The sequence below is a fragment of the Pundamilia nyererei genome, unplaced genomic scaffold, assembly GCF_000239375.1.
Source record: "Pundamilia nyererei isolate P.nyererei 1_Seehausen unplaced genomic scaffold, PunNye1.0 scaffold00009, whole genome shotgun sequence".
NCBI lineage: Eukaryota > Metazoa > Chordata > Actinopteri > Cichliformes > Cichlidae > Pundamilia > Pundamilia nyererei.
Genome location: NW_005187410.1, coordinates 6,305,723 through 6,328,650, shown reverse-complemented (window position 1 = coordinate 6,328,650; position 22,928 = coordinate 6,305,723). Strand labels below are relative to the sequence as shown.

General features: G+C 39.9%; 2 protein-coding genes across 2 annotated transcripts; one reads left to right on the top strand and one right to left on the bottom strand.

Annotated features, from left to right (window-relative positions):
- The first annotated feature begins 707 nt into the window (after positions 1–707).
- LOC102213431 (ankyrin repeat and SOCS box protein 9-like) lies at positions 708–4,181 on the top strand. Its single transcript, XM_005723589.2, has 7 exons — positions 708–1,054; positions 1,198–1,277; positions 1,487–1,594; positions 2,045–2,195; positions 2,342–2,476; positions 3,369–3,560; positions 3,661–4,181. The coding sequence occupies exons 1-7, from the start codon at positions 973–975 to the stop codon at positions 3,849–3,851; spliced, it is 939 nt and encodes a 312-aa protein (XP_005723646.1). The 5' UTR covers positions 708–972; the 3' UTR covers positions 3,852–4,181.
- A 2,804-nt stretch (positions 4,182–6,985) lies between these two features.
- mospd2 (motile sperm domain containing 2) lies at positions 6,986–22,916 on the bottom strand. Its single transcript, XM_005723583.2, has 15 exons — positions 22,414–22,916; positions 22,241–22,298; positions 21,700–21,855; positions 20,737–20,823; positions 20,432–20,586; positions 19,109–19,169; positions 18,976–19,014; positions 18,762–18,886; positions 17,934–18,107; positions 13,982–14,100; positions 9,817–9,910; positions 9,564–9,660; positions 8,858–8,978; positions 8,207–8,309; positions 6,986–7,570 (listed from the first exon to the last, which is right to left on the bottom strand). Exons 1-15 carry the CDS (start codon positions 22,444–22,446, stop codon positions 7,418–7,420), a joined length of 1,575 nt encoding a protein of 524 aa, XP_005723640.1. The 5' UTR covers positions 22,447–22,916; the 3' UTR covers positions 6,986–7,417.
- Between the last annotated feature and the right edge of the window lie 12 nt (positions 22,917–22,928).

Sequence of the window (22,928 nt, the reverse complement as noted above, 5' to 3'; positions counted from 1 at the left end):
CCTGTGATGTTATGTGGTAAGCAAACCGGGACAACATCCTCCTTTCTAACACCACCATCAAAAATTCAAGCTCCACACCCACAACATTACTGGGCTTTGTGGATCAGTTTGTTGAGTCTGTCTGATGCTTGTTACTCTCAGTCTGCTGCCCCAGCATACCACAGCGCAGCAGATGGCACTGGTCACCGCAGACTCATAAAGCAGCCACAGCATCATCCCACAAATATCCCACAAATATCAAAGGACCTCAGAAAATCCAATAATATACCATGGCATGAAGCGTTATTGCTGAAGAAAACTTTCAAAATGATTAGAGCTACTTTTAACAAACGAGTTGCAACAAAGTGAGCGCTTTATGTCAAATAACAATTTTCAAGAAAATGTAACCAAAGTCATAAAATCTGGGCATAATTTTAAAGAGCTTATTATATCCGATAACTGGAAACAATATACTGCATGAAGATCAAATTCTTTAAATGTAGAAAGTCACTCTTGCCTCCTAGTTTTTAAACCAATGATACATAATATTTTTCTGAGGGGGGCACAACTTTATAATAAACATCGAATATTAATTTCCCTTTATTAAAGTTAAAACGCCAGAAACCCCCTCCCCCAGCGCCGCCCATGTTTCCTGCTGGAGAGGATGGGTGTGGAGGTACAGTGTCATATTACACACAAACTACAGACCTGTTCAACAGGCGTCTTTCTCTCGTTTTCTGCACCTCCATTGGCTGAGACTAAAACTGCTGCTTGAAACTAGCCTGCTTCCTGAATGGCAAACACTTTGTGTGACAGGAAATAACACTGACAGAACCAAGGTCAGTCACATATCTACTGAAAAAGATCAAAACAAAAACAAATGAGGACAAAATATATTTAACTCCTAGTTGGACACAGTTCAGTTTAGGTTCCAAAGGCTGTGGCGAAAGACAACCGGGCCACAGAGGAGCTTTTGAACCCACACTGTGAGTTATGTCTGCTGGACAGAAAAACACTCCGCGAGACCCTACATGTCAAAGTGGAACTGTTTGTTTCTCAAACCCTTTGATGAGTGGTGAGTAACAGTGCAAGCTCACACTGCAGCTGGGCTCTATTTACTGCTTTATGCAGAGACTTTCATCCGGTCTTCTAATGTATTCATGTACCTATGCAGGTAGGTTTCTAAGTTAAATAACTATTTTATTTGTCTGCACAAAGATGTTGAATCAGACTGGTCTCCAATTCACGAAGCAGCCTTTAACGGACGTCTCCTCACCCTGCAAAAGCTCATTGATCAGGTAGAGTTTAACTGAATATTGTAAGTTGTGCTAAAAGGGGGAAAAAAAGTTGCCTTCCCATAATATTAGATGTTAAATAACCATGTGTTTCTCACTATGATGTGAAACCTTTAATAAGGCGACTGTGTCCTCATATGGCAGCTTGCTTTCCAAAAGTTGCCATGTGCATCTACCTCAATGACTCTATATGTGCTGTGTTTTGTTCACAGGGTGCATGTGTAAATCTGAACACTCTGGATATGGTCTCACCCCTTCATGGGGCGTGTACACAAGGTCACACGGCTTGTGCCAAGCTTCTGATGGAAAATGGTGCAAATGTCAGTAAAGCATCATCATGTGGTGTTGGTTTATTTGTGGTTTTTGGCTGAATTCATGAGAATCTCAAATTTAAGACGGTATGTTGTCAGTTTTTGCTTGAAAGAGACTCACAGTTCGTTCCCAAAACAACCATGTCAATTATTGCCAATATTAACTTATTGATGGGAGACTGCAGTAAGATTTTAACCGAATACACAGCCACGGTCGTGCATGGACAATAACTCATTAACAAACAAACATCAGCTGATATAAAGCCAAATTTGTCCAACCACCGTTATCAGAATGAGAATCAGAGTCAGAAATTTTTAATGATCCCTGAAGAAATTATGTAGTCACAGTCCTTCTAAGACAGTAAGAATACGTAACTAAACAAACCAAAAACATGTGTAAATATTTTTAGTGATTTCTTTATTCATTGTTAACCTTATTGCTATATCGCCATGCATCAGGTAAACAGCTCAACTGTGGATGGAAAAACTGCCCTGACAGAAGCATGTGCTCAGGGGCACGTGACCTGTGTACCGCTGCTTCTTCAACATGGAGCTGCTTCCCTGGGGACCAGCCAGTCCAGTTCTCCAATTCATGTAGCTGCAACAAAAGGTTCGAGGTCAGACTCAGATATGTGAAAAATCTATCCTGGCAGAAGTCCCAAAATCTCTTGAATAGCAGGCAAAAGCAGATTTTTACAGCAGAACCTTTCAAGAACATTTCTTATCATTGTGGTGATTTCTGTTTCCTCTCCCTAGGTCATCCTGAGTGCATTGAACCTCTTGTTCAGTACGGAGCAGATGTGGATCAGCATGTTGACGAGTTAGGAACCCCTCTCCAGATTGCCTGCTCCAATCAGCATCTGAGCACCGTGAGGAAACTATTGCAGCTGGGTAAGAAAGCTTCTCATTTGAACTTTTATTGCTCAAAGAGTATCCATTCTTCCAATATCTTATCAATTGGTGGAAGACTTTGAGACCTTTTCAATGGCAAAAAGAGAGTGGTGCTCCATTGTGCGATATTCAAAGTCTAGTGTTCAATATTTTATTGAGAGAAGCGTACACAAACTTGCGTATAAAACCCTTTGTGGCTGCAGACAGAGCTGTGGAAAATTAGATAAACCCCTACACATAACATCACATGAGCCAGCATTAGTAGGGGTTGAAGATTGGGTTTATAGAGCAGAGAATTAATTATCTTATTAGACCTGTTTGGTGGAGGCTAGCTGCTGGGGCTACTTTAGAAACTCTTGTAATATCATAAACATTACACACAATAGCAGTACAGGTAATGTAGAGGCTGGATTTTAATAACAAGAAAGGTATATAACATGGAAATATGTGCCATGCTATGGTGCTGCGCAAAGGTTTCAGGCACTAAAGTGAAGATGTCTTGCAAAAATATCATCAGTACTTCAAACCTCAGTGTGCGGTAAACAAACCCAAATCATGTCAATATTTCTTGTACCAACATGGCTTTTAAGACAGTAGATCTACTCTGTATATTTGCATGTACTTTCACAAGCTACCTTGCATGTTGCTCTAAGAAACCACTGTCCTCTTGTGGCTTCAGGTTTTGTGTTTTTTCATGTAATCCCAGGCTTGGAGACTCTTAGCATCTTTTGCAGGACTCCTTGTCCTTATTCTTGTAAATTAAAATACAGCAGTTTTTTCCTGACTTGGGTTGTTCAACTGTTCTAACAAAGAAAGCCTTTACCTGAACCACAACAAAAGCTTTATTTCATGTAATGTGGGGACATCATATTTGGCCTTTTCTTTTCTTCAGGTGCAAATGTGAACAGCAGTGTGTCTGGGGACTCGCCCCTGCACATGGCCGCCCGTCAGTCCAGCCCTGAGTTGACATCCGTCCTGCTTGAACATGGGGCGGATCTCTTCCTTAGGAACTCAGAGGGCAGACAGCCACTGGACCTCGCTCCGCCCAACAGCCTTACAGAGAGACTTCTGAAACAAGCAGGAGGTAGTCGAGACTTTGCACTCAAGACTTTGCACTGGGCTGGTGGCGCAGCAAGAAGCTAACCATCTATAACGGCTCATGCTTCTCCCCTGAGTGTCCCCAGGAGTGTCTCCTCTAATGCAGCTGTGCCGACTACACATCAGGAAAGCTGTGGGCAACAAGAGGCTGGGTGCGATTTGTGACCTTCAGTTACCCACAGAACTGATAGAGTATCTGCTCTACCAATCAGACCCAAGGGGAGATCTTAATGCGCTGAAATTCCTCAACCCTGCAACCTCAGAGTTTGAGTCTTAAAAGTTTTTGGTCAATAGGGGGCAGACTTGTATAATCTTACATGGTGGCAACAACGTCCTGGTTGATGATGAACCACAATGTCGGAATTACTTTCAGTGAAAGATATCCTGTGTCTTTGTTGCTTCCCTCAGGAAGGGAGGCTGGATGGGAAAGACATCAATTAGTCTTGATGTTTAATACAGGTGGATGATGCGCACAAGCTACCAGACGTTAGGCTACTAAAAAAACTCATTTTTTTTTTTACTCCTTTAAGTTTTTGTTCATAGATATTTTATGTTTCGCTTAGAAATGTGTTGCTCTTAATAGTAAGGCAAATAAAAAGGCACTACTGAATGCAATGATTCCTGTTCATACCTTTTTTATTACTCAAGTTTAAGACAAATATTCTAGTGTTAAGATATCTTACTAATGACTTACTGAAAAAGCTGTTGCACTCTTAAAGAGTACATTTGAACAGAAAAACAACATAATTAGAAGCACAATGGATAAAACTAAAATACCCGAGCCCAGAAAAAAGTGAACTTCCTGTGTTTATCATGTGAATTAATCTTATGTCATCATTTCAGTAAAGCCTATTTTTACATAAACACAATCAATACTCTTCTGTGTACCTGACTAAAAAACTGGGCCCTTTATAGATGCTATAGTAAAGATGCAAGATTCTGTTTTTCTTGTGTTGCTCTATGAGGGAACAAGAGCATCAAGATAGAACAACACTGTACACAATGCAATGACTTTTTCTTAAAGGTCACCACTTATGGCTATTCCCTTAAGATGCAATGAGTAGAGGCAGTGGAGGTAGACGAGTTTAAATACCTGGGGTCAACCTTTCAAAATAACCGACAGTGCACGAGTGTGGTGAAAAAGAGACTGCAGGGAGGGTGGAGTGGGTGGAGACGAGTGTCAAGGGTGATTTGTGACAGAAAGGAAGCAGCAAGAGTGAAAGTGAACATTTACAAGATGGTAGTGAGACCTGCTATGATGTATGGTTTGGAGATAGTGGTGCTGACAAAAAGACAGGAGGTAGCAGAGCTGAAGATTTTGATTGGGAGTAACCCAGAGGGACAAGGTTATATCAAAGGAACAGCTCAGTTTGGAATTAGACAGGAGGGGAAATAGATATACTGAAAAAAGGGTGCTGAAGATGGAGCTGGAAGGCAGGAGGGGAAAAAACAGCATAAAGAAGATTCATAGATGTGGTGAGAGAAGACATGCAGAGTTGGTGTGACGGGGGAAGATAGGGTGAGATGGAGGCAAATGACCTGCTGTGGAGACCCCTAAAGGGAGGAACTGAAAGAAGGGAAAAAAGAAGATGAACTTATCTCCATTCCCCAAATCCAGTATTGACAATAAGCTGCTGGTTTCACAGTAAACATTTGTTCCAATGCAGAAACGCCCATAGTTTTATTCAAGAATGTCCTATAACCAGGAACTTTGAGCAAGGCATTACTTTGTAATGCTTAGTCCTAGCAGCCTGTAAGCTTGTCAACAACCTACCAAGTAAGCACTCACTGACCCTTGACCCATATTTAATCAATACATACAACAGAACAGGAGCCAGAGCAGAAAACAGGCTTATACTAGAAGTAAAAAGCAAGAAATGACTAAAGCAGACAATATGACTGGGATATGGATGCATTTTATGCATCTATCATTTTTATTGGAAATGAGTAATGCCACTGTATCAAAATCATTGATTTCAACAGGTCATTTACAGATGATGAAGGAGCAGAATGTGCTGCTCCTTCACCTCTGGACATCAACATGATTTTATTCAATTCACCCACAGCCTTCTTGTTGAATGCGGCACTCGTTAACTCCCCATTGATCCCTCTGTTCCAATACGGCGCCCGAACTAAATCGTCACCCCCTCAAACACTGCATTAGCGCCCGGGGCCAGGAACACACGCACGCACACCGAGTTTCGATTTACCTGATCTTTAATGTGAAATCAATGCTATGGAGGAGTTTTTGTCTTCTGCAGCTGCTGGAAAAAAAAGACGTACAATATCCACAGCTTGCAATTAGTGATATCTCGAAAATCAGAGGCAAGTCTGTCTGGGAATCACTGTCATATGACCACTTGAATAATTTCCCACTCCAGTCATCCTGGCTGTTTTTGGACTCTCTGCTATTCTTCTGAAATATTTCAGAGTTCAGTCACGTGCTGCATGGCACTCAGATGCACTCCAAAAATCAACCAAGCTATGTGTGATACTAAAGCTTTTACTTTTTTCCCCTCTAGAGGCACACACTCCATTAACCTCTATCCATTTTTTTTTTAAGTGCATTGGCACTTTTTACCCAAATAGTGCAGAATGCACTTCCTAGCAAGGATGCAAGTTTTACATCCAATGCACATTCACTTAAAGCTATCCTATACCTTCTAGAAAGCGCATACACGAAGCTTTCACTTAAAGAAAGACAGCATATTTAGAGTTACCTCTAAAATATTAAAAGCTAGAGATGACAAAACACGATGCCATGTGCAGGGAAACAAAATAAATAAATAAATATTTTGTGGCATGTGAAAGCTGCCCAGTGTTCATAATGAAAGCAGGATTAGTTTACTCATTAATGCATGAAGAATTCTAATCACCCCTAAAATGTAAGCAGCTACCACTGACTGTGAACAAACTGCAAGTTGTTAAAGCCAGGCAGCCCTTATGTGCACACATCTAATAAGCAAACCGCGATCACTTCTCGCGCCGCGGCTCACATCCTGATTGCTCCGAGCTGGATCTTGTTATAGATATCAGCGCTTCCCACTAAGCTACAAGTGGGTTGTGCCGTGTCCTTGCACTCGCCAGTAATTGCTTTGGTAATTTTAGTTTAGTTCAGTGTTGGGGTAATTAAAACAAATTGAGGAGATAGTGTAGACAGAGATCTCTTGTGGCTCCTTGCTCGGAGTGTGGAGAAGTTTAGTGAGGTCATATGTTGCGATGTTTTCAATTAAGCACCTCTGTACTAATGAGGGTGCTCGGGAGCTTGAATATTTATGCAAAACAAGGCTGCTAAGTAGCCAAAACATCTATATTTGATCAAATGCTGGCGTTTTGAACTCCACAAGTTCATTTTTTTCCTCTTATTTTTACCTGAACTGATCACAAAGACAAAAGCCTTTTGATGTCAAATGAAATTAGATAAGGTGACCAAAGGTGTTTATTTTTTTTATATTTATATCATGTAAAAAATTATACAACGTGTTTGAAAAAATAACTAATACTTTCTACATATTGTGACTGTTGCAATTAATTTGAGTAAATTACATTTTTCCATGAGCAATATTAAAAAGCAAAAACAAAAAAACAACAACAAAAAAACACCAAGGAACTGATGTCACATCATTGAATCTGACTGTGTCAGAAAAAGAGAATCTCTTCATTTAGTCTTACTCCACAACAACTCACATGTCCTAAAGTCAGCCCTGCTGACTCTCCATGATAGCAGCTTGTGGAAAGGGCGGGAAAATATCAGATGACCGCCAATCAGGAAGTTCAAACGCGGCCCCGCTGGAACTGTGTATCAGGAATTTACAGAAACAGCTGATGGGGTGCCGTTGCACATCAAGATGGCTGCTGAGCTGTTCCCAGCAGGTGGAGACACAGCAGGTTTAGCATCACGAGGACTACCACCAACACAATGAGAACCTTCTGCAACCACAGGGTGTTGTCCAGCTTCTGCTCCAGCCGTGAGGTGCAGGCTGTGACTCGCATTAGCTGGTGAGACAAAAACTGGTTGAATGACCTCGTTTATGCTTGTAAAGTGTTTTTCAAACAGGTCGTGGAAACGTGTGTGCAGGGAAAACAGGAACAGCTAACTGTTACGGTAAGAACCTCTTTGCTGACAGAAAATTTTTAGAAAATGAAGTCAGCATGTTCTCCATGTGTCTGCGTGGGGATTCCAACTTCCTCCCATAGTCCAAGACCATGCATGTTAAGGGGTGATTCTAAATTTGCTGTAGGTATGAATGTAGCATGAATAGTTGTCTGTCTCTCTGTGTTAGTCATTTGTGTGATGAACTGGAGACCTGTAGTGGATTTACCCAACTTTTCACCCTACTCCAGTCTGTGAGCTGAACTGAATAAATGGATGGATGGATGAGTGTCTGTTGCTTAAGTGGTGTACACACAGGTAGACATGTGGCGACCAAAGACCAAGAAATGCCAACAAAATACAGGCACTGTTAGCAAACTAACAGTTAACTGTTCCCACGTTAAACTTGAAAGATACTGTTGATTGCCATGTGACAGGGATGTATATTCATTAGATGGTTACCAATGGAGCCAGAGTCTGAAAAGTCTAAAAACTGACCAAGATTTCTGTATTTATTTATTTTTTACACCAAAACTCACCGCTATATTTAACTCCTGCTGCTCGATTGGCATTGTCTCCATTGGGTTGTCCTTAAAAGATTTAATTGCTGGTTTAGCACTCTCCAGAACATGACAGCGCAATCTGTAGGAAAGACAATCTAATTAGTGTAGGATATCAGGAGGATGCAATCATTGGTCCACAGGAGTACTGTGTGGCAGAAACATAGTCCATCTTCATTTATTTCCATCATTTTAGACTTCAGTTAGCAGCTGTAATCCTTGTTCTGTGCTATACCCTTTTTGAGCTCGGCACAGTAGCACACAAACTAGTTTTCAACTTAACTGGCCCTACAGCTCAAAGCTGATATCCAGCTGCAGTGTAAGTAGGTGGAGTTCCACTTCCACCACCTTTGGGATAGGATCCACTTTAGGGAAGCAGCTGAATGATATTGAGGCTGTTACATTAGCAAACTGGCAAGTGAAACAGCTGGTAGTGAAAATGAGACAGGAAGGGCTGGGACTAGCAGGTTAGTTGTGAATTAACTAGAAAAAAATAAGTCAGACAAGGATTTCTTCTTTCTCTCAGCGAATTAAACGAGCACAGAATCTAAAATAAGCTGCCAAATATACTTGGGAGGCATGCCAAAGTAAAAGCTTGGCATTACGTGTGGCCAACACTTCACTGCAGACCTGTGTTCCATGATTTTGGTTTTCGGTACTTCTTTCCAGAACTGTGAAAGATCTTGTGATCCAGCATTTTCCATCTCTGCAGCCATAATCAGAAACCTGTCCTGTGGAGAGGCCTGAGAACCTGCACAAAATCAGGCAGAGAAAAACAAAAAAACAAAAACATTAACGTAAGCACAACTCACCGAGACAGCTGTTGAAAACTGAATAATTTGATTTTTGTTTCAGAAAATGCAAAAAAATAATTTAAATTGCTCTTAAAATCAACAACAAAACTAGTGCAGCTGACTGATTTGGTTCAGACACAGAAACAGAAGGACTATGTTCACAGAAGCCAGTGTTAGATGTGACAGTTTTGGGGAGAAGAAAAAAAAACCCCCCACCACAGGATAAAAGCTGGGAAAAAAAGTAACCCAAAATAAGCTGCACTGGTTCCTCTGAGCGAGCTATGTTCAGCATATCATAACCTACAGCTGACATTTCGGTGCTTGAAGGGCACAAGCTGTTTCAACTCACGCAGCACTGTCAGTTGTCTGATGGTTTGTTTTGTAGAGATGATTCTTTTATCAGTCTTGAAATATGCATGTCAGGCAGGAGAAAGTGGCTGCCTGCACTTTAGGAAGGTAATACACTGAACCTCTTGATTATTCTGAGGTTCAGCATTTAGAAACATCTGCTGTGAGAAGAGTGCAGAGCTTAAGTGCAATACCTCCATGTAGTGACACAACTATGTCTACTGAAGCTCCTGGCTCACAGCAGCTGCTGCTCGGCTTCACTCTATACTTGTCGGGCGCCGTGGTCCGCACCTGTGAAGACATTAGAGGAACATTTAACAATGCTTTTTTTTCTGTCTCCTCAATTTATTGAATACATAAATGCAATAGTTAGTCTGTGAACTGTGAGATCAAAGGGAACTGGTGCACGAATTAACTGTAGCAAGTGCCACACGCTTTCAGACTCACCTTAAAGGCCACCTGATTTTTGACCACATTGTTCAGGATAATTAAGCTTTTCTTTTCAGTCTCTCCAGAACCAAAGCTGAGCTCCTCTGCAGGGCTGAACAGAGAGATAAAGAGCAAAAAAACCTCAGTGTGTAGCAGGAACTACATTAGACTGCTACATAGGTGGAAACCTGAGACACAATTTTATTCTTTTTTATTAAAAATGTAGCCAAATGTTTTGACAATGGAAACCTCTAACAAATTACCTTTTCCAGGATTTTATTTAACTGAATGAAGAATCTGCTTCTTAAATTTACTGTAATTAATTGTTAACAATTTAAAAGAGGAAACATAATAACAGAACACTGTGGTATTGAACGAGCATGGTACATCTAAACCAACCTTTACTTGTTTACTGTCCTCTTTAGCCAACCTAAACAAGTTATGTTACCAGCGCTCTGCTACAGCCCCTTTGAAAGTTTTATGACTTGTTCAACAAGCTTAGCTGCAGGGCAAAATCCGGCTGTTTTGTAAGTTAGAAGGAGGAGACTTCAGCATGGGTTGTTTTTCCAAAGTCTGTTGTGTACCAGAATATCAAGAACACTGATGTTACTGCTACAGGAAAATATATTTAAAATAAAGCAATCTAACTTAGTATCCGGAATCAAGCTGTCCATCTTACTAGAGGGAGACCTCCTGATATTATGACTTGGATTAAAAAATATGAAATAAAATGAATCCCTTCTAGCATTTGATTTAGAGAGATTTGTATAATGTTGCAAAGGAAGGGACGAGCCATTGGAAACCTGTAAGGGGTCACGTATGCTTTGCTTGTCGTTAGCTCACACAGTCTAACTTGGTGATATATATACATGCAGCATGCGATTTGATGAATTTGGCCTTGGTGCACATTGCATACTTATTACAGCGGGATCATAATATCTGCTATGCATGTATAAAGCTTCTCAATGATGCAGCTTGGCTGTTTTATGAACTAAGACCGCTAAGAACAAAGATTTTTTTCCCTTTTTTTTCCTTTTCCATGTCCCTTATGGTAGGGAAAAAGGAAAAAAGAAAGAGAAAAAAAAAAGAGTAAAGCATGCTTGATCTCAAAGTGAGTCTTTGGGCTCTGCAAACCTCTGGCAAACACAAGATCAAAGACCCCTACTCTCTCCTAAAGCCCCCAGTCTCGAATGAAGGCTAACACAACTCCCAAACATAATTGCATTTAAGGCTCATTTTAATCTGTTTATCAGTATAATTCACAGCCCAGAGCTGTCAAAATCCTCACATCAAAGCTTTAGCTTTGTAAACACAGAAATCAACAGACATTATTCATGAAAATGAAGAGTACATGAAGAGTACACGTTATATACGCAAAATATTTACCCACGAAACAACCAGATCATTATGGGATTGTTGTACTCCATACTGAAATGCATATCTTCTGAACTCAGCAATCTATTTGCAATTTAATGAAGGTTCAATTAAAATATATGTTCTGTTTGACAATGTGTAGGAGGGGGACTAGCACACCTTTCTTGAAGATAATTGATCATTTGCCAGTGTTTCTTACTAATTAGCAAAACACCAATTCATCTCTAGTCAATGAGCAATTGACTGTCAGCATCCTTAATTCCTGCCTCTGTTTGAACAGATCAGTTGAGCTATAAAGGTACAAAACATCAATAATGACTTCAGATGCAGTTAATCTTTTTGCATATGGCTCTTCAAGACATAGACGTGTGAGTCAACTGGTTATACCTAGTTACACGTATATTACAGCAAATCTTCCTTGATGTAAGGGTCCTGGAACAAGCTTTGGCATGTCTTACCCAAAGGGAATTGGCAGAAATATTGGAAACATGGGACAGACTCATAGATGAACCCATGTAAACTGTGTAGAACATCAAACCAGTTACCTTTTGGTGACCACAGATAACACTTCTGGCTTTAGGTCTCCCAAACACAATAGAGTTGTCGTTGCAGAACAAAGAAGCTGGCTGGTCTGTGTATTCAACCCAGGTCCACATCAGCTAGACTGATGCATTCACAGACAACCTTTGCTGTTTGCAGTTAAAACTGATTCTGGCATGTTTGCCCGGTTAGTGCAGTTTTTTTTTCAGGTTGCAGGGAAGAAGGCCAAGCAAATTCTGAAGCAGCTTAAACAACTAGGCTGGGTGCACCTGCAGAGAAGCAGAGTATGCTAGGTGCAGATCAGACCCCAAGAATGTTTTAGGTGTTTGTTTAGGGTGAGGTTCATTTCTAAAGCTAGTATATTTTTAGTTTAGCTTGTGTGAAACTGCAATTGAATCGTGGTCCAGAGTAAACAAGTAGAATTAATATTGGTCCATATTGGTATACTCTGGTGTGGTGTGGAGTTTGTGATAGCAGAGGTGGGAATTTAGCATGATTTACAAAATTACAAAAAATATATCTAGTATTAACAAAGGGAAGGAATCTGCAAAAGCAATATATGTATATGTATATATAGTCCTGATCAAGTTTAAGACCACTTGAAAAATGACAAAAAATGCTATTTTGCATGGTTGGATCTGAACAAGGTTCCAAGTAGAGCTTCAACATGCAACCAGAAGAAATATGAGTGAGACAAAACATTTTTGAGCATCCCATTTATTGAAAACAACACTTAAGTTTAGGACCACATGCCTTTAAAAGGCCAAATCTGTGCAAAAATGTGGATTCATTGTCATTTGCTGTCGGGTAGTCACACTGTCATGACGTTCTGATGGCAAAAGCAAAAACTCGTTCCCTTTTTGAACAGGTCGGGCTGCTGAACTGCATAAGCAGGGTCTCTCGCAGTGCACCACTGCTGCTGAGGTGGGACGCAGTAAAACAGTCATTTGGAATTTCTTTAATGATCCTGAGGGTTATGGTACAAAAAAAGTCAGGAAGACCCCAAAAAATTTCACTAGGACTGAGCCAGAGGACCCAATTGGCAATAATTTACCTTGATGGTCCTGATGGCTTCCAACGTTACTGATCAGCAGTTACTGATCAGCAGATCCCACCTGAGATTTTTTTCTGCGTGCCACAGTGGAGTGGACGCCATAATGGATAGAGCTTCAGGAGGTGCAGGGGCGTCAAACGGCCGCTGGCTATGCACAGATTTTGCAGAGAGCATCCCTCATGACTGAGGGCCCTCATCTGTGTGGTAACAACTGGGTTTTTCAACAGGACAACACTGTTGTTGCATTTTGAAGCGCTACTTAAGATCCAACCATGCAAAACATGATTTCTTGCCATTTTTCAAGTGGTCTTAAACTTTTGATCGGGACTGTATTTCTGCAGAAATGTTAACCATGGAAACAGGAATGCCTATTAGCACATGAATGTGGGGATGCTCCATTGCTGGACAGTATCCTACTCAATGAAATTTAGTAGTTCATTAGGTCCATTTAAAAGTAGCTGATAGTGGAATTCCCATAGTAGTAACCCCCTCCAAGACATAATACCAATAATTATGGTATTATTCATCAAAAGAGAAAAAGGAAGCGCTGCAGGGCTCTAAAGGCCTGTCTGACAGGTGATCTTCATTAGGGTACCAAAGAAAGGAGGAGCTGCTGAGGCACATCATTTTTTAATAAAAATATTAGAACATAGAATATTAGTTCTATGTTAGGTTTTTCCCATGAGCTTTGTGTGATACATTCAGTAAATGTAAACACATAAAAAGCATTACAGTGCTGCATGACCAGATGGCTGTTCCCTGAATATGATCTCGCCATGTAGTCCACAACACTGATGATGCAGAGTGACATTCAAAAAGCTTTCCAACCCATCAGTTACTTGTCAGTCTGCAAGACTTCATGGTTACTCCCTTAAGGTGTGTTTGCAAAAAGCTAGTTTGAACATGAAATGATCTACAACTAAATGGCTGCAATTGTTCTGTCATTACTATTACACTGCTCAGCAAGCACTTAGCTACTGGGATTCTGTTACCTGTATTTTAACGAATTTTATTTGGTGATTCCTAATCTGAAAGCAGGTGCTATATTGCCACTGAAAATACACTTTCTACATGTTCATATCGACTTTTTTTCTACCAAATTTGGCTTTGAGCGTGTGGAAACATTTTGAACGAACAATATCATATGACCACTGACCACCACCACCTTAAATTTAGGTGTCCAAACTAATGCAATCTTGATGAGCTATAACCTACCTAACATCTAACAGAGAACCTTTGAAGGTGGTCAGCGGCTTCCTGGCACCTTTGGTCCTGGCGCTTGCATCTCCTTTATCGTTGTCCTCTGACCTCAAACTTTGTTCCAGAAAATTTACCTGAAAGAACAAAAAGCATTTGATTAGAGAGACACACAATTTTTGTCATGTGACCCTTATCTGTTTTTTTTCCCCTAAAAATGAAATGTGTGACCTTTGGCATTCATACAGAGAAAGCCGTCATTGGATTCATGTACTGGCATTGATGAATAGTTTTTTTTAAATGCTCAGATAACGCAACTTAATATAATTTTGCATGGGAAATTCCTATGATGATCCCTGACCGTCGTTCCACTTAGCCTCCAGAGGGAACACACAACCACAATTGGCATGTCCATGAAGATGAGGAACCAAAAGTGATCCACAAACTTGTGACTTCTGACAAAACAAAACAAACGAAAGTAACTGAGGAGTCACAAGATGACTCATATACAGCTCATAACGTCAGCAAATTGCTTAAACTTCGACCCAAATTATTCACACAAATCTCAAGACCACACACCAGCTGACAGGATAGATGTTTCAAAATGGCTGCATAAATGGTAGTTATTTTAAAGTAGGTCAGTTCGGGAAATGGATGCTTCATGGTGTGTAAAACAGTTTGTGCAGCAAGCACAGCAGGTGAGGAATCGAGGGGGGAAAGGAAGGTGGGCAGGGGCAAAAGTGAGCAGACTCTACACGTGACAGTATTTTCTGTGACTCAGAGAGGAAGGGAGCTTAATTTCATGGCTGACCATCATGCAACTGCCAGAATGAAGACATCAACCGCTGATGAAATGTCTCAATTTATTTATCCATTTAAAGAGCAAGCTTAACAAAATGAAATGCGAGTAGAAAAATGTAAAACATAATCAAGTTTGAATTAAAAAGTGAAATGTTTTACTGTCTCATACAGATAGTGTTTAACAGTTATTTTAGTGATAATATCATTGGCATTATTTCTACTAGATCCATACTCATACAAAATGTCATTACCTGTTAAAAAGAAACAAAAAGGTAATTAATTTTGAAAATTACATTTAAAAGGAATACACTGCCATAGCTGGGTACAAGGAATTAAACTAAAATTACAGAAATATGTGATTTCTACACATTTTGTAAGGCACAGAAGGGACTGTGTTATTATTATAATAAAGTAAGAGCTGATCGGAGTGTTTTTTGGTGAAACAGTTCATATCAAGGCACAAAATAAGATTCTCTGTGTGATTAGCAATGCTAAATAACAAACTTAAAAAGAGATAGTGTTAGAGGACAAGACACAGACGGCTTTTGTGAAAAGCTGCCTCAAAGGCAGGCAGGATTAAAGATTTAGTGCTATGGGTTAATAAGTTGGTCTACTGTAATATAACAGTAATTACCTTGGCAGTTTTTTCAACTGAGAAGATACAAATAATGTGAAACTGCTAATGATCAGCAGTGAGTGTGCTACGCTTTCTCCACAGCTAATTAAACTGTGAAATGACTGTCCCACTTGGTTCGGCGTTTACAGGACATAGTGCAAATGATAAGCTTCTCATTATTAAGCTGACATGCCTTGATAACAAGGTCAGAAATGTTATGCTTTCAAACGGAGGGTCAAATCGAAATGTAAGGTCCAGGACAGGTCAAGGGATGAACATGTCCAGGGGTGGTGATGACATCAGGAGACTGTGAGGGAGGTGCACTCACAATAATTCGACCCACGTGAGTACACCTGCCTTTCCAGCCTGCAGAAATCTTCCGGACATTGAGCTCCTTGTGTAGGCGAAATCCTACACTTCCTTACCACATCCAGCCCTTGTTTCAAAACAGAAAGAAACTCAATTAGCTTTCTGAGGCCAAAACGTTGTGCTAGTGATTACTGGTATCCAGAAGAATGCAGGTTGAGGTGCATGGTGCTGATGGAGGAACAGTCTTGTATAGTGACACAAGATGGTTGAGGAGCAGAAACGTCTGCACAAGCACTGAGGAATGCGCTCAGACGGGCTTGAAATTCCAAAAGTTTCCAACTGTAAAAACACAGTGATTCACTCATAGTATGGACTACCAGAAATCAGGTGTAGCAGAATTGAAAACATGATGAACCCTACTCAGCAACCTGCTGATGCACAAGCTCTCATCTTAACATTGTCCACTTCTGATCCCATTCAAGTGCTTTGCTTTTATTCTATTGTGCTTCCTTTATCTACCCAATTTGGTCTTTTCCCAACAGGATAATAAAGCAACACAAAAATAAGTGCTAAGTGGTTATTATGCAGGTGCTGTGGATAATATGCAAACCTTGAATAAAGATGCCCGAGGCTCAAAAGGGAGCGATGGTGAATAACGTTTGCAGACTTAATTTCTAATGGGGTTTGCAACCTTAGGCGAGTGTCAAAATTATGCTTAATAACAGCTTACATGAATTTTTAATTACCATTACAACAAATTACCTGTCAAAGTGGAACCACTACTCTCTCACCCTGAATATTCACAACACCTAAGAAGCCATATTCAGATATTTCCTCCTTGTGTGTAAAGTGTCATCTCAGAGTGATTGTGTAACTTTACTTTGTCAGGCAAGCCTCAAAAATATCTTCAACTTTTCCACAGAGCTGACGCAAATGTTTTGATATGAAACCGGCCACCTCAGAGGCCTGCAGTACAATACCAACGTTTGGGAAATAACATTACGCAATTCATGGGATCTGTGCACGTTTTGATGATGTTAAGTTTAGGCATCTCTAATCAAAACAATGGCTGAGAGTTTGAGGTGATCTCACTTGTTACACTAAGGACATTAAAAAGCATCAAACTTGTGACTGGAAATGACTGTCTGATGTGCATATCCCAGCTCTGAAAATCTAAACCAGTGTGGTATTTATTAAAACACACTAAGTAAGTGCAACTTTCTTTAACAGGCGCTTTCAGATAATGAGTATATGCTAAAGTAATCCCTTTGATACCATCCCATCTTCTTCCAGCCAGGCACTTTTTGCATGCTGCTCACTTGAAAATAAGCAAGGTTGACTTGGAAGGGTGGACTTAACACTCATTTGCAAAAGGTGCTGTACAAGAGGGAGAGGGAGGTGATGAGGGCTCCAACACATTCAGTCTTTGGGGCATTTCAGCGATGGTGCTCCATCCTGCCAGGGAGAAGGAATCCAGTTCCAGCATGGAGTGGCTTAAGCAACAAACTCAACAATCTTTTAGTTCCTTGTGTGGTTGACAAATACTGCTGAGTTTGAGTTTGAGTGGTCCATCTGTGATGCAAGAGCTTTGGATATGCCTGCTGCCAATTACATTACAAGTCACCTTCACAGAGGCAATAGGTAGCAGCTCAATGTTTACAAAAATCAGAACCATTACCTGCTGGAAAGGAACCCAATTACATGTTGTTACCTTGTGTGCAGTTTAAAGAAACTGAGTGAAAGAAGGCACAGGATGAAATAATCAGTGACCAAACCTCACCTAATCTCCCTAGAAGCAGAATGCTTCACTACCCAAATCTAAAAAAATGTTCAGAACTCAGTCTCAGCTGACATCGCGTACGTATTATTGTAGAGGCTATCTTACAATATAAAGCACCTTGAGGCGACTGTTGTTGGGATTTGGCACTGTAAATAAAATTCAATTGAATTGAACTTGAGAGCAGCTACTCTAATAACAACAGAAACACTAATCCTGCCAATTATATTAGCATCAGCATTAAAGATCACATTTATTTATAGGCAATCAGATGCGATCAAACTAACTACACATATACTAAGTGTTGAGTGCCAAAGTACAGACTTGCACAACACCCAGGGAGCAGTTTTACTTTATACTGTTGTGTAATTAAATTGTGTACAAAGTTGAAATGATTTTTATCCACTATTTTTTTCCGCCTTTGTTAAAAAAAGTATATTAATAACTAAAATGGAAAGAAAATGTACCTTTTTGGGCTTTACTACAACATCTGAAGTGAAGCTGGACTCAAGGGCATCTTTAACATCCAAGTCACCTTCTTTGCTCTCCCTGTCATCATCACTAACAATGGGCCCGTTGTCACAGATGGGTGTTTGGAAGTCATCGTCAGGAAGAGGTGGGTAACTATACTTGAAGGAATCCTAGAACATAGCCAAATAGGTTAGGTCACCACATGCATGGTTATTAAAGAGTAACACTTTTTCTAACAGATTAATCAGTAAATATGATTTTGGTTATGTAAAGAAAGAAGCAAAGTAACTAAACTTGTGTTTAATATTTTAAAAAGTTAGATTTCTTCATCACTGGCAAGAAAACTAATGCAGATACTGAAGGGGAAAAAAACAACATTTAACCCAGTGTTGACCTTAACGCTTCACACTGCATTTGAATCCTAATCTTCTACATCATGGTCCACTTAACATGTTCCACTGTTACTTTCTAATAGGTCTTTTTAGATTCTATACAAAATGGTAGCATTCACCTGATCTGCTCTGAAAAGGACTTGTGACTCATGAAGTTTCCCATCACATGTTAGATTTTCTAAAGCCTAAAATCAGAGCCCAGAGGGGGTAGAAGACTCTAATTCCCTCTCAGACGACTTGAATTACAACCTGCTGAAAGATTATTATGGATTTTCTTTTGCTAAATCACACCCAAACCATGTGGCCTACCCCAGTTTTTAATATTTATCACACTATAATCCCACTGGAGTATTGACCATTCCATTGCTAATGCATCTTTTGTTAAACTAATTAACGCATAATTTAAAACCATTTTAAAAAGCCATAACATACCGTTCCACCCATTTGAGGTGGCAAGTACTCGGGGCCTATGTATGTCTGGACCTCAGATTTGGATGCAAACCTAAGTTTGCTGATTGCCTCTGGACCCAACCACGACTTCACAATCTTCCACGCAGCTGTAGCAGAGGCAAATGTTTTATTGTTGAGACGTCAGAATCGTAAAAACTAGTAAGGACTGCTTGAAATTTGGAAGCCACAGTCTTACCATTCAGAATCCAAGGCATATCCACTATTATCATTTTGGCTGAAATGATTTTAAAAAAAAAAGAAAAAGGAACAAATTAGTAAGAATAATGTTTCAAAAGATCCAGATGACTTACATGACTTTTGTAACTTACATAAAAACTTTGGATAATATACTTTGAAGCAATTAATGATGTACTTCACAAACTCCATGTCCTGAAACACAAAGTGGAAGAAAGAAATTTGTGATTAATACCACACAAAAGGCTTAAAAAATAAAATATGCATCAACAAACCCCTTTTGCTGGGGAAATTTTTTTTCCCCTCTCTTAACAGCCTCTACATCTGAAGCGACCCACTTAATATTATATGGAAATTTATTGCATGCTCCCCTTCTGAGTGATCCCCTGCTCAGCCTCTGTCAACCATTGTCAGAGAAAGTCTTAAGCACGTTTTTTCTCCATTTCTGAACGGCAATATTTTTATTTTTTTTCACAAAAGTTGAATCTTTTCCATCTTGCTTTTTTATGCCATTTTGCCATTACTTAATGGTAACACGCAGATTTAACCCTCAACTTTTATCATTACACAATGCCTTAATTACACAATCCTGCTAAAATCAAGTTACGTAAAAAGAGCTCCCAAATGGCTCAGATTACAGTGCATTTTCTCAACATAAATAATATAAGGGCTTCTGATTAAAGCCCCTTAGACAGGCACAAATTTTAATCTCCAAGTCAAATGTTCAGTCACGCTTTAAACAATTTTAGATAAATATGGAAAATCTTAACCTCACTGTTTTATGATAATTTAAATGATCAGACAAGCAGCAAATACGTCAATAGTAATAACCCCTATATCGCGGCTCAGCTTTACAATTGGCTAGAAGCCTCATTGCTATGCAGGAAATTCACTCCCAACCCATAATGAGATCATACTGGCTAGCTTTGCGCTGGCTCATACTGTGGTTCAACGGCCCTCAATAAAGCTGCTTTCCAAACTGATCATCTAATCTACTCATTTTATACAGGAGCTGCATAGCTATTTATTCTTTTTGCCTTGTTTGTGTTGGTTTATTCGTCTTTAATTGAGCAATTTTTCTAGGAGAGAGCCAAGCCAATGAGATAAACTCGCTGACAGAGCCCTCCATCAAGGAGCCAATGCCTGTGACACAGCGAGCCTAAGGATTAGGCGGCCCGCTCGAGCTGACCATCAGGATTTAAAGGTTACTTTAATCTCTAACGTGTAATACCATTGAGGAGTATCAGCCCCTGCAAGTCCACAACTCAAGAAGCAAGAAGTATGAGGAAGGTAAACAACATTGCAGTGACAGTAACAGGAAAGCAACAGACTTATACCTTAGAGGAAAAGACTGAAAACATAATGTGAGTTTTGAAGACCTGGATTAGACTAGAGCACGAACTGTAAATTATTTAAACACAAAAGACTTCCTCTTAAAAATAACTTTATGGACTTACTACATTGCTGAGGCCAGAGTCCGTCATGTCAAACACAACGGTTAGAGGCATCCCAGGTTCCTTCTTTGCATACCTCTCCAGCCAAAAGGCAACATACTTTTTCTTGTCTATGACAGTCTTTGCATCCTTGACATGCAGCTTTACCTTAAACCAGACTAAAACACAGGAAACAAATTTTAAGTTATCATATTTCATTTGTATTTTTTTTTCTCAAATTGGGATCAAACATTTTTAGTGGGAAAGATAACGTTTCTAACAAATAAAGGCTGAGCTGAAGCATCTCTTTTAATAGAGCAAGTGCATACAGAGTTTGTTGCCCTCTTTGTCGTAGCCATGGAGGTAGACAGCCCCAGTTTCGAACATCCATCTGGGAATAGTGCTCTCATTAATGTCTGAAACACACATGAGGACACTCATTACATTGCTATCCAGTGCTCTCATTCAAAGAATAACAATATGCAACATGACATTTTAGGCAAAGGGAAGAATCTGTCTTGTATCTTTTAGACTACTGCTGCCTTTAATTTCTTTGCCTCAAGGCGCAGAAAATCTTTAATTTGATTATTTTGTGTTACCCTAGTTATTAACAAATAAAACAGCATAAAGTGTATGAAATATACTGTGCTAAATTTCTGAATCACTGCATGGTCCTTTAAAGAAGGTCACTAATTTGCCACATTTTAAGAGTATTATGAAGTCTTGCTATTAAGGGACCTAGATTCCCAAAAGTAGGTCTTTCTAAAACTTCCAAAATTGATGGAAAATAGCAAATTTTCTGTTAATGGATATAAATTCACCCCAGCCCCCCCCCCCCTTTTTTTTAAAAAGAAAAAAAGGCGAAGTCCTTGAATACCTTGTAGACTTTACTGAAGGAAACTTTCTAAAAACAACTGTTGACAAATAGAATTTGCTATTTAAAAAACAGACAGTTACTCTGAAAAGTTCCTCACAAGAAACAGTGGGGATTGTTCTTGGGTGTGTGGAGAAACTGGCGTTTCCCAAACAATGATGTTCTGTCTGAACTAATGCCAGGGAAGCACAAAGACAAGCAGCGGTTTGTACTGCAGGCTTATAGACATCTCAAAATGGTAGTGTCAATATTTTCACTTTTAGGAAGGGCTTATGATTTTTGGGGCTCAAATATAATATGCATGTAGCACTGGGAATCGAACATTTTCCTAGTATTGAAGCTATAAATTCTAAGCATTAACAACAGTGAGGTTACATTGTTATACTGTGACATAATGCATATCATATCAGCACCTTACCATTTACCCCATACTCTTTTCTCCAATGAAGACTTTCATCAATCATTTTCAAGGCATCATCAACATTATAGATCCTCCATGTCAGGTAGCCCTCCACCAGACTGTCATCTGTCTGAAGCCTTTCCACGTCCCTGGGGTCATACTTCTCTGTTGAATCTGCAAACATTTACACGCAGACTGAATCACATGACAACTTCAAAATCGGTTTCAATTTCAAAGACTTAAACTTTCCCATTTAAAATTCTCATAGACCCACAATGTCCACATTGTGCCGCAAACTCAAATAAAGCCCCCAGGAGGCCATGGTGTGACGGCTTAGCCTAAAATTAGTCTAAAAACTAAACTGCTACTCGGGGCAGTAAAGAGCTAACGCTTATCTGGGCTCTGGGTATTCGGGTCAACGTTTAAGCAACAGGGCGTAAAGTAACAGTTAACTATTTAATGTACAATATCTGAATGTATGCAAGCTAGATGACAGCAACCAAAATGCATTCAAAAGCAAGATATGTTATTGTCAGCTTGCCCGCAATAACTGTGCTACCTTGGAGCAACTCATTGTTGAATCTCTGCCTTGTCTCCTCGATTTTCTTTTCAAGGTCCTGTCAAAACAGAGTTGGTTCAGGTTAGAGTCGTCTTTGGCTTTAATCGTATAGTCATTTATGACAATAAATGATTAAAAAAAATAAATTAATAAATAACGGTTATCAGCGATACCTGCTCTCCTTCGTGTGGCTCAACTTCAGCCATGTTCAGCTGTCCACTGGTCTTTGGCAGTTCCGTGTACTGAAAGCGAGTTAGCTGACTGTTGTTTGTATGAATCAGTGCGAACTAACTGGGAAACTGACGCCCTGTCGTTGCCATGTTGGCTCTACCGGTTTAGCCACACCTCTTCGCGTGGCTGTTTGTTCGTAACCGAGGGAGTGTTGAATTGTGTCTAAGACCTGTTAAAAGCCTAACTACTCATACAACAAGTCTGTTTAGATAAATGTTCCAGGTAGCGACACATTTCAACTTCCGTGTCGGTGCATGGCTGTTTCGCTTACAACTCTCACCCACAATGCATTTCGTCTGACAGGAAGCGTTCAGAGACCGTTGGCGCGCTACTTCGAGTGTGACCTCGGTGTAAACAAAAGTTGACACAAGTAAAATGAGCGTGTATTTAAACTTGTAACACCACCGTAATGAAAGTGACAGTTTCGAAGTTGACATTAACGTAGACTAAAGGTCTC

Coding starts and splice junctions, on each gene's coding strand:
- LOC102213431 (XM_005723589.2), top strand. CDS start 973: ATGTCTGCTGGACAGAAAAACACTCCGCGAGACCCTACATGTCAAAGT. Junction 2,196..2,341: donor TCATGTAGCTGCAACAAAAG/GTTCGAGGTCAG, acceptor TCCTCTCCCTAG/GTCATCCTGAGTGCATTGAA. Junction 2,477..3,368: donor GAGGAAACTATTGCAGCTGG/GTAAGAAAGCTT, acceptor TCTTTTCTTCAG/GTGCAAATGTGAACAGCAGT.
- mospd2 (XM_005723583.2), bottom strand. CDS start 22,446: ATGGCTGAAGTTGAGCCACACGAAGGAGAGCAG. Junction 9,661..9,816: donor AAAATCAGGTGGCCTTTAAG/GTGAGTCTGAAA, acceptor ATGTCTTCACAG/GTGCGGACCACGGCGCCCGA. Junction 8,979..9,563: donor AGTTGTGTCACTACATGGAG/GTATTGCACTTA, acceptor GATTTTGTGCAG/GTTCTCAGGCCTCTCCACAG.